An 11118-nucleotide genomic window follows, 5' to 3' on the forward strand; every position below is an offset into this window, starting at 1 on the left:
TCAGCGTGCAAATGTCACTGCTGAGACCACCTCAGCGCTCCTCAGGAGCCCGCCTTCCATCACCAACAGGGACGAGCTCGCCAGATGCCTGATACAGTCCCTGGATATCAACAGGATCTGCCTCAACGTGGTCAGGAAGCTGAGGAAAGCTCAGCACAGCACCGCAGCAGTCCTGTACGGCGACATGAGGGAAGAATACCTTGTCTGCCTGCAGTGCCGTCGATGCCTCGTGGGCAGCTGCCCGCACTACAGCAAGCCCGTGGCAGAGGAGGACCTGCCCGTGCTGGCCGTCATCCTACACACCGTGCACATACTGCGGTACGAGGAGATCGAACAGCTGGAAATGGGGCTGGGCTTTGAGCTCACCATGGCTGGGGACCTGCTCTACATGTGGGACAGAACCCAGCGCATCCCCGAAATCGCCCCCGAGAGGTGCTGCGAGGTCTGCAACGTGCCTCTGCCCAGGAGCCCTGGGGACAGCGGGAGAGATCGCAGGCATCTTTCCCTGCCCTCAGGGCCCAGGCAACACAGAGGGGCCTGCTGCCCACTGCTCACACTCCCCAAAGCCCCTTCGCTCAGGGATGCTTTGGGACCCTTGAGCCCCTCTGTGCCACAGCCTGGGCCTCTGCAGGGCCTCCCCGCCCCAGTGGTTCCTGCTCAGGGACAAAATGGAGCCCAGGCATCCATCCTCACCCCCTTCCTCCCTCCTCGGCCGGGCGAGAAGAGATGACGCGCTGCGCAGCCCCCCACTCCCGCTGGCAGACGATGGAGGGAAGCGAGCGGGGCTTCCCTGCCCAGCAGCAGCCCCTCTCGGTCCCTGCCTCCCCCGGGACGTCGCTGCCTGCCTGCTGCCTTCCCGCCCAGAGGGGACGGCAGAGCCAGGCCTCCTTCGGTGCCCGGGCACCTGGCAGACCAGGCCGCCACTCAGGGCAGGGGAACTGGGGAGGGGCAGCGGGAGAAGAGGCTGCGCCTGGGGAGCAGCGGGGGCAGAGGCAGGGAAGGAGGAAAGGGCTCACCCTGAAAAGCAGCCAGCGACAGGCGCGCTCCCCACCAACACGAGACCTCGGCCGAGACCTGGAAGTGAAAGCCCGTTTTTATTGACTGATTAAAAGAGTGGTATCCTCAAACACCCTCGAGGTCTCCCCAGTTCTTCAGTGAGGGCCTTGCACGCTTGAGGCTGAGGAAGGTGGCTCTTCCCCAGCTCTATATTGCAGGGAGCTGAGAAAAGAGCCCTCCCCTCACACCGCGCAAGGCAGACTCCAGCTGTGCCAGAGAACCCGGCTCCCTGTGAGCCCCCGGGGATGTCCAGCCACCTCCAGCTGTGGGTCGGTAGCCTTCGGAAGGCTTTGAGCTGGTGGACACTTCCCCGCCTCTGCCGGAGCCATGGGGAGGGAAGGGCAGGGCCTGCCCCATGCCAGGCCCCATGGGGGGCCAGAGCAGCCCTGGTGCCACCAGGACCACGGAGCCATCCCAGTGGCCCATCCTGGGCTGGGGCTGGAGGTTGGTGGCCCAGAGGGACCTTCCCTGCCCGCTCCCCCGCAGGCCCTGGGCTCTGTCCTGGGCTGCGCTGCCCTGCAAACCCGGGCACAGGGGCCCTCTGGGGCAGGTGGCTCCACAATCTCCCGCGCCAGCGCAGCCCTGGGCTGCTGTGGCGGCCATTGTGTGTCAATGTGATGTCACCATTGCATCACAAACGTGGGCCTTATTTAAGCAGCTTTCAGGGAGGCTCGGCTGTCCTTTCGACTACACGCGAGCCAGCGAGCAGATGGGCAAGCGTGGGAAAAGCACATCAGAGATGGGTGGAAAGGCAGAGAGGAAGGTGGGAGCAGGGTGCTTTGGTGTCACCCCAACCTCTCCTCCCCTCAGATATCTCACTGGGTTTCTCAGCCTCCCCAGTCAGAATCACAGACTCATAGAGTCAGTTGACCACTTTGCACATCCCCTCATCATGCAGAAGCTCTGGAGATGCTGGCGCTCCCTGAGCAACATGGCAAGGTGGAAGCTGACGCTGCTGCTCTACGTCTCCAGCCTGAGCCTTTGGGGACTCTGCACACTCGTGCTGCCCTGCACCCTCAGCTTTTTCGCCGTCCTGGGTCTGATCGTCTTTCTGAACTTCTGCATCAAGAGCAAGGCCAAGGTCGGCATCCCTCTTGGCATTGCCCCAAACGCTCCCTGGGCAGGGCCCATCCCCGGGCTCCTCGGGAGGGCCCCATCCCCGTTTTGGGAGGGAGCAGGCAACAGGGGCCATTGCCCAGCCCAGCCAGGGCCCTGCTCTGCAGCCGCCCAGCCAGCTCCGCTCGGGCACCAGCCCTGGGGCCAGGGACCCTCCGGTCCCTGTACCTCCAGATCCCCTGCCCACGGTCCTTCTTTCCTGGGCCGGGGCCCTCCCCGCTGAGGGCAGACACCCCGCACTAAGCCGGGACTTCCTTTCTAGGGGCAGGAGACCTCTGCGGGGACAAGCTGCCGCAGAAGCAAGAGGAAGGAGCTGAGAAGTGAGCAGCCCCGTCCCAGAGCTGCGCCGGGCTCCACAGTGGCTCCCAGCCGAGAGATTCCATTGTTTGTGGAGCCCCCGTCATGGCTGCCTGTGCCCTCTCCGCCTCTGCCTCCTCCCTCAGGAGCCTCAGTTCCTTGGGAAGGCGTGGAGGGGTCCACCAAGAGCCTGAAGTCAGGGTAAGGAGCGCCCTTCCCTGCAGGGGGGCAGCCCCCTGCGGGAGCCCCCTGACCACACGTGGGTCCCTCTGCCCCGTGCAGCTGCCCTGTTGCCCTGGGGAGGCTGCGGGCAGCTGGGAGATCGCCCAGTGGGTACGAGAAGGCAGAGAGAGGGTGCTGGGTCTCTCCTCTCCCACAGCAGCCCCCACACTCCAGCCCCTATTTCCCCCCACAGCTGGGCGAAGCCCCATGGAGGAGAGCGCAGGGAAAGCAGCAGCGGCAGCAAAGGGGCCCCTGCGGGGAAGCTCCCCGGGCACACAGCAGGCGTGGGTCAGCGTGCAAATGTCACTGCTGAGACCACCTCAGCGCTCCTCAGGAGCCCGCCTTCCATCACCAACAGGGACGAGCTCGCCAGATGCCTGATACAGTCCCTGGATATCAACAGGATCTGCCTCAACATGGTCAGGAAGCTGAGGAAAGCTCAGCACAGCACCGCAGCAGTCCTGTACGGCGACATGAGGGAAGAATACCTTGTCTGCCTGCAGTGCCGTCGATGCCTCGTGGGCAGCTGCCCGCACTACAGCAAACCCGCGGCAGAGGAGGACCTGCCCGTGCTGGCCATCATCCTCCACACCGCACACATCCTGCGGTACGAGGAGATCGAACAGCTGGAAATGGGGCTGGGCTTCGAGCTCACCATGGCCGGGGACCTGCTCTACATGTGGGACAGAACCCAGCGCATCCCCGAAATCGCCCCCGAGAGGTGCTGCGAGGTCTGCAACGTGCCTCTGCCCAGGAGCCCTGGGGACAGCGGGAGCTCCCAGCCATCGCTCCCCACCTTCAGGGCCCAGGCAACACCACATGGAGACATGAGACCGTCCCCGCAGAAGGCAAGGGCTCCTCCTGCAAGGCAGCCGGGCACCGACTGCGGTGATGCCAGCACTGCCGAGCTGCAGCTGGCTGGGCAGGGGCAGCCTCTCCCCAGCCCGGCCCCCATGCGGCCCCTGCCCTCATGGGCACAGCCCCTCTCCCCTGCGGCCCTGGACCGGCTGCGGAGAGTTGCGATGGAGCCCCTGCCCTGCGTGGAGCACAGGGGCCTGGGGCGGGGGGTCAGCCTGCAGTGCATCCGGCGGGCCTGGTACAGGCTGAAGAGCAGCGTGCGGAGGAGCCTTGAGGATGAGCAGGGCTGCTTGTGGGCAGCGGGGAGCTCGGCTGACAACGGCACCACAGAAGGGGAGCGGACGGTGCCGTTCGACCTCCAGTTTCAGGGGGACGCGCTCTTGCACACCATGGAGGTGGAGTTGTAAGGAGCAGCGGCAGGAAAAGGTGGGACTGGGAGGAGCGTGGGCAGGATCCGGCACAGTGTGGGAGGACGACGGGGACAGCTGACTGGTGCAGCCATCGAAGCTGTGTAGTTCATGAGGGGTTTCTGTAGGACGGGATAGTGTGGTCTGGGAGTGCTGGGATGACGGTGAGTGATGTGATGGCCTCTCGATGAGTGTTGGTTTGGATGGGGCTGTTATACTGGAGTAGGACTGACACCAAATTGTTGCCTCCCCGCAGGGTGTGGTCCCTTTGGCCCCCCGCGGAGATGTGCCAGCAGAGAGCCATAGGGTTTCTGTGTGCACTGACCATCAACCTGCTCGGCTCCCCTTCCACCTGGGGCCAGAAGGTGTCGGCTCTTTGGAGGTTGGTCATGGCAGTTAGGAGAGGCGCCCCCATTTCCCTCCACCAGCAAGGGGGCCCTCCTGGGCTCTCCTGGGGATTGGCACTCGGGACCTGTGCTGGTCCTGCCAGGGGGGAAGATGTGACTGGTTAAGCCGGTGCTTCCCGTGCGCACACGGCACTGCTTGGAGGGGAGTACGCGGAGAGGCAGAATCCGGCACAGAGACGGAGAGAGGCGCAGGGCCCCGCTGCGGGGAAGGGGCCAAGGGAGGTGTGTATCCTGCGGGGCTTGAAGAGGGCAAGGGGCGATGCCAGGGATGCTCAGGAGACGCCTGCTGCCCACTGCTCACACTCCCCAAAGCCCCTTCGCTCAGGGATGCTTTGGGACCCTTGAGCCCCTCTGTGCCACAGCCTGGGCCTCTGCAGGGCCTCCCCGCCCCAGCGGTTCCTGCTCAGGGACAAAATGGAGCCCAGGCATCCATCCTCACCCCCTTCCTCCCTCCTCGGCCGGGCGAGAAGAGATGACGCGCTGCGCAGCCCCCCACTCCCGCTGGCAGACGATGGAGGGAAGCGAGCGGGGCTTCCCTGCCCAGCAGCAGCCCCTCTCGGTCCCTGCCTCCCCCGGGACGTCGCTGCCTGCCTGCTGCCTTCCCGCCCAGAGGGGACGGCAGAGCCAGGCCTCCTTCGGTGCCCGGGCACCTGGCAGACCAGGCCGCCACTCAGGGCAGGGGAACTGGGGAGGGGCAGCGGGAGAAGAGGCTGCGCCTGGGGAGCAGCGGGGGCAGAGGCAGGGAAGGAGGAAAGGGCTCGCCCTGAAAAGCAGCCAGCGACAGGCGCGCTCCCCACCAACACGAGACCTCGGCCGAGACCTGGAAGTGAAAGCCCGTTTTTATTGACTGATTAAAAGAGTGGTATCCTCAAACACCCTCGAGGTCTCCCCAGTTCTTCAGTGAGGGCCTTGCACGCTTGAGGCTGAGGAAGGTGGCTCTTCCCCAGCTCTATATTGCAGGGAGCTGAGAAAAGAGCCCTCCCCTCACACCGCGCAAGGCAGACTCCAGCTGTGCCAGAGAACCCGGCTCCCTGTGAGCCCCCGGGGATGTCCAGCCACCTCCAGCTGTGGGTCGGTAGCCTTCGGAAGGCTTTGAGCTGGTGGACACTTCCCCGCCTCTGCCGGAGCCATGGGGAGGGAAGGGCAGGGCCTGCCCCATGCCAGGCCCCATGGGGGGCCAGAGCAGCCCTGGTGCCACCAGGACCACGGAGCCATCCCAGTGGCCCATCCTGGGCTGGGGCTGGAGGTTGGTGGCCCAGAGGGACCTTCCCTGCCCGCTCCCCCACAGGCCCTGGGCTCTGTCCTGGGCTGCGCTGCCCCGCAAACCCGGGCACAGGGGCCCTCTGGGGCAGGTGGCTCCACAATCTCCCGCGCCAGCTCAGCCCTGGGCTGCTGTGGCGGCCATTGTGTGTCAATGTGATGTCACCATTGCATCACAAACGTGGGCCTTATTTAAGCAGCTTTCAGGGAGGCTCGGCTGTCCTTTCGACTACACGCGAGCCAGCGAGCAGATGGGCAAGCGTGGGAAAAGCACATCAGAGATGGGTGGAAAGGCAGAGAGGAAGGTGGGAGCAGGGTGCTTTGGTGTCACCCCAACCTCTCCTCCCCTCAGATATCTCACTGGGTTTCTCAGCCTCCCCAGTCAGAATCACAGACTCATAGAGTCAGTTGACCACTTTGCACATCCCCTCATCATGCAGAAGCTCTGGAGATGCTGGCGCTCCCTGAGCAACATGGCAAGATGGAAGCTGACGCTGCTGCTCTACGTCTCCAGCCTGAGCCTTTGGGGACTCTGCATGCTCGTGCTGCCCTGCACCCTCAGCTTTTTCGCCGTCCTGGGTCTGATCGTCTTTCTGAACTTCTGCATCAAGAGCAAGGCCAAGGTCGGCATCCCTCTTGGCATTGCCCCAAACGCTCCCTGGGCAGGGCCCATCCCCGGGCTCCTCGGGAGGGCCCCATCCCCGTTTTGGGAGGGAGCAGGCAACAGGGGCCATTGCCCAGCCCAGCCAGGGCCCTGCTCTGCAGCCGCCCAGCCAGCTCCGCTCGGGCACCAGCCCTGGGGCCAGGGACCCTCCGGTCCCTGTACCTCCAGATCCCCTGCCCACGGTCCTTCTTTCCTGGGCCGGGGCCCTCCCCGCTGAGGGCAGACACCCCGCACTAAGCCGGGACTTCCTTTCTAGGGGCAGGAGACCTCTGCGGGGACAAGCTGCCGCAGAAGCAAGAGGAAGGAGCTGAGAAGTGAGCAGCCCCGTCCCAGAGCTGCGCCGGGCTCCACAGTGGCTCCCAGCCGAGAGATTCCATTGTTTGTGGAGCCCCCGTCATGGCTGCCTGTGCCCTCTCCGCCTCTGCCTCCTCCCTCAGGAGCCTCAGTTCCTTGGGAAGGCGTGGAGGGGTCCACCAAGAGCCTGAAGTCAGGGTAAGGAGAGCCCTTCCCTGCAGGGGGGCAGCCCCCTGCGGGAGCCCCCTGACCACACGTGGGTCCCTCTGCCCCGTGCAGCTGCCCTGTTGCCCTGGGGAGGCTGCGGGCAGCTGGGAGATCGCCCAGTGGGTACGAGAAGGCAGAGAGAGGGTGCTGGGTCTCTCCTCTCCCACAGCAGCCCCCACACTCCAGCACCTATTTCCCCCCACAGCTGGGTGAAGCCCCATGGAGGAGAGCGCAGGGAAAGCAGCAGCGGCAGCAAAGGGGCCCCTGCGGGGAAGCTCCCCGGGCACACAGCAGGCGTGGGTCAGCATGCAAATGTCACTGCTGAGACCACCTCAGCGCTCCTCAGGAGCCCGCCTTCCATCACCAACAGGGACGAGCTCGCCAGATGCCTGATACAGTCCCTGGATATCAACAGGATCTGCCTCAACATGGTCAGGAAGCTGAGGAAAGCTCAGCACAGCACCGCAGCAGTCCTGTACGGCGACATGAGGGAAGAATACCTTGTCTGCCTGCAGTGCCGTCGATGCCTCGTGGGCAGCTGCCCGCACTACAGCAAGCCCGTGGCAGAGGAGGACCTGCCCGTGCTGGCCGTCATCCTACACACCGTGCACATACTGCGGTACGAGGAGATCGAACAGCTGGAAATGGGGCTGGGCTTCGAGCTCACCATGGCTGGGGACCTGCTCTACATGTGGGACAGAACCCAGCGCATCCCCGAAATCGCCCCCGAGAGGTGCTGCGAGGTCTGCAACGTGCCTCTGCCCAGGAGCCCTGGGGACAGCGGGAGCTCCCAGCCATCGCTCCCCACCTTCAGGGCCCAGGCAACACCACATGGAGACATGAGACCGTCCCCGCAGAAGGCAAGGGCTCCTCCTGCAAGGCAGCCGGGCACCGACTGCGGTGATGCCAGCACTGCCGAGCTGCAGCTGGCTGGGCAGGGGCAGCCTCTCCCCAGCCCGGCCCCCATGCGGCCCCTGCCCTCATGGGCACAGCCCCTCTCCCCTGCGGCCCTGGACCGGCTGCGGAGAGTTGCGATGGAGCCCCTGCCCTGCGTGGAGCACAGGGGCCTGGGGCGGGGGGTCAGCCTGCAGTGCATCCGGCGGGCCTGGTACAGGCTGAAGAGCAGCGTGCGGAGGAGCCTTGAGGATGAGCAGGGCTGCTTGTGGGCAGCGGGGAGCTCGGCTGACAACGGCACCACAGAAGGGGAGCGGACGGTGCCGTTCGACCTCCAGTTTCAGGGGGACGCGCTCTTGCACACCATGGAGGTGGAGTTGTAAGGAGCAGCGGCAGGAAAAGGTGGGACTGCTTGGAGGGGAGCACGCGGAGAGGCAGAATCCGGCACAGAGACGGAGAGAGGCGCAGGGCCCCGCTGCGGGGAAGGGGCAAAGGGAGGTGTGTATCCTGCGGGGCTTGAGGAGGGCAAGGGGCGATGCCAGGGATGCTCAGGAGACGCCTGCCGCCCACTGCTCACACTCCCCAAAGCCCCTTCGCTCAGGGATGCTTTGGGACCCTTGAGCCCCTCTGTGCCACAGCCTGGCCCTCTGCAGGGCCTCCCCGCCCCGGGGGTTCCTGCTCAGGGACAAAATGGAGCCCAGGCATCCATCCTCACCCCCTTTTTCTGCTTTCTGGGGGCAGGGGACCTCTGCAGGGACAAGCTGCCGCAGAAGCAAGAGGAAGGAGCTGAGAAGTGAGCAGCCCCGTCCCAGAGCTGCGCCGGGCTCCACAGCAGCTCCTGGCCAAAGGACGCCACTGTACCTGGGGGGCCCCGTCATGGCTGCCCGTGCCCTCTCCGCCTCTGCCTCCTCCCTCAGGAGCCTCAGTTCCTTGGGAAGGCGTGGAGGGGTCCGGACACCCAGAGCCTGAGGGCAGGGTAAGGAGCGCCCTTCCCTGCAGGGGGGCAGCCCCCTGCGGGAGCCCCCTGACCACACGTGGGTCCCTCTGCCCCGTGCAGCTGCCCTGTTGCCCTGGGGAGGCTGCGGGCAGCTGGGAGATCGCCCAGTGGGTACGAGAAGGCAGAGAGAGGGTGCTGGGTCTCTCCTCTCCCACAGCAGCCCCCCACACTCCAGCCCCTATTTCCCCCCACAGCTGGGCGAAGCCCCATGGAGGAGAGCGCAGGGAAAGCAGCAAAGGGGCCCCTGCGGGGAAGCTCCCCGGGCACACAGCAGGCGTGGGTCAGCATGCAAATGTCACTGCTGAGACCACCTCAGCGCTCCTCAGGAGCCCACCCTCCATCACCAACAGGGACGAGCTCGCCAGATGCCTGATACAGTCCCTGGATATCAACAGGATCTGCCTCAACGTGGTCAGGAAGCTGAGGAAAGCTCAGCACAGCACCGCAGCAGTCCTGTACGGTGACATGAGGGAAGAACACCCCGTCTGCCTGCAGTGCCGTCGATGCCTCGTGGGCTGCAAAATCTGCAATTTGCCCTCAGGAGGTGTTTCTGTTGGACGAGATAGTGTGGTCCGGGAGCCCAGGGTCCCCTCCTCACTGCCTTTCTGTCTCCTAGGCTGCTGCACAGGGCAGGAGAACTGGGGAGGGGCAGCGGGAGAAGAGGCTGCGCCTGGGGAGCAGCGGGGGCAGAGGCAGGGAAGGAGGAAAGGGCTCGCCCTGAAAAGCAGCCAGCGACAGGCGCGCTCCCCACCAACACGAGACCTCGGCCGAGACCTGGAAGTGAAAGCCCGTTTTTATTGACTGATTAAAAGAGTGGTATCCTCAAACACCCTCGAGGTCTCCCTAGTTCTTCAGTGAGGGCCTTGCACGCTTGAGGCTGAGGAAGGTGGCTCTTCCCCAGCTCTATATTGCAGGGAGCTGAGAAAAGAGCCCTCCCCTCACACCGCGCAAGGCAGACTCCAGCTGTGCCAGAGAACCCGGCTCCCTGTGAGCCCCCGGGGATGTCCAGCCACCTCCAGCTGTGGGTCGGTAGCCTTCGGAAGGCTTTGAGCTGGTGGACACTTCCCCGCCTCTGCCGGAGCCATGGGGAGGGAAGGGCAGGGCCTGCCCCTTGCACAGCCCCAGGGCTCTCTGCAGGGCCGTGGCGGCTGCAGGGGCACGATGCCAGGTGTCCCCCGCAGCGGGATGGGACCTGTACCTGGGGCAGTGACCACCAGAGCCATGAGTATAGCAGGGACAGTTCTGACTGGGGAGACTGGCCCTGGGGCCGCTCTATGACATCCTGGGGTGCTGGCATTTCCACAGCTATTCCATCCCCGGTCCCTGCTTCACCCTTGATTCTGAATATCCCTCCAAGGAGCCTTTCCGCAGCGCTCACAGGGTCCAGCAATGCAGCCCCAGTTCTCTCTCCCCTCCCCTGGGGCCTGGGGCTTGGCTCCCACAGGAGGTCACCCACCATGGCCCATGTGGGCAAAGGGCTCTGAGCCCCCCAGCTTGGGTGCCCCCTGCAGTAGCCAGGTGGGCACCTCTATCAGCCCTGAGGAGGGATGCACAGCCTTGGGATGGGCACCATCCTCCAGCCCCCATTTCTCTGGGGCTGAAGGGCAACCTGATGAAATTCAACAAAAGCAAGTGAAAGGTCCTGCCCCTGGGGAGCAACAACCCCCCACACCAGCACAGGCTGGGGCCTGCTCTTCTGGAGACTGGCTCTGTGGACCTGGGGGTGCTGGGGGGCAGCGAGGTGACCCTGAGCCAGCACCGGGCCCTTGGGGCCAAGGGGGCCAGCGATATCCTGGGCTACATGAAAAGGATTGTGGGCAGCAGGGCGAGGGAGGTTCTCCTCCCCCTCTGCTCTGCCCCAGTGAGGCCACACCTGCAGGGCTGCGGCCAGTTCTGGGCCCCCCAGTGCAAGAAGGGCAGGGAACTGCTGGAGCAAGGCCAGGGGAGAGCTGCCAAGGGAATCAGGGGCTGGAGCATCTCCCTCGTGAGGAAAGGCTGAGAGACCTGGGTCTGCTCAGCCTGGAGAAGAGAAGGCTGAGGGGGGATCTCATCAGTGCCTATAAATATCTGAAGGGCGGGTGTCAGGAGGATGGGGCCGGGCTCTTTTCAGTGGTGCCCAACGCCAGGCCAAGGGGCCACGGGCACAAGCTGGAACACGGGAAGCTCCACCTGAACATGAGGACAAACCCCTTCCCTGTGCGGGTGCCAGAGCAGGGGCACAGGCTGCCCAGAGAGGCTGTGGGGTCCCTTCCCTGGAGACATTCACCCCCCGCCTGGACGCGGCCCTGTGCCCCTGCTCTGGGTGTGCCTGCTCAAGCAGGGGGTGGGACGGAGTGAGCTCCAGAGGGCCCTTCCAACCCCCACCAGTCTGGGATTCTGTGGAGCCACAAATAGGACCCACAGAGGAGGAATGCAAAAGGCCACCCAGGACAAGCAATG

General features: G+C 64.9%; 1 protein-coding gene across 9 annotated transcripts; it reads left to right on the forward strand.

Moving 5' to 3' along the window:
- The first annotated feature begins 1002 nt into the window (after positions 1 to 1002).
- Positions 1003 to 9526, forward strand: LOC142054196 (uncharacterized). 9 transcript variants are annotated; one of them, XM_075086418.1, is made up of 5 exons: positions 1003 to 1819; positions 1955 to 2137; positions 2441 to 2670; positions 2885 to 3975; positions 6550 to 6636. In XM_075086418.1, the coding sequence occupies exons 1-4, from the start codon at positions 1412 to 1414 to the stop codon at positions 3954 to 3956; spliced, it is 1893 nt and encodes a 630-aa protein (XP_074942519.1). In that variant the 5' UTR covers positions 1003 to 1411; the 3' UTR covers positions 3957 to 3975; positions 6550 to 6636. The 9 variants fall into 9 exon arrangements, with proteins under 9 accessions (XP_074942519.1, XP_074942517.1, XP_074942515.1 ...); XM_075086416.1 differs by lacking the exon at positions 6550 to 6636 and adding an exon at positions 6994 to 7058 and having other exon boundaries at positions 1004 to 2137; XM_075086414.1 differs by having other exon boundaries at positions 1004 to 2137.
- The last annotated feature ends 1592 nt before the right edge of the window (positions 9527 to 11118 follow it).

Source organism: Phalacrocorax aristotelis, chromosome 3 (assembly GCF_949628215.1).
Source record: "Phalacrocorax aristotelis chromosome 3, bGulAri2.1, whole genome shotgun sequence".
NCBI classification, from domain to species: Eukaryota; Metazoa; Chordata; class Aves; order Suliformes; family Phalacrocoracidae; genus Phalacrocorax; species Phalacrocorax aristotelis.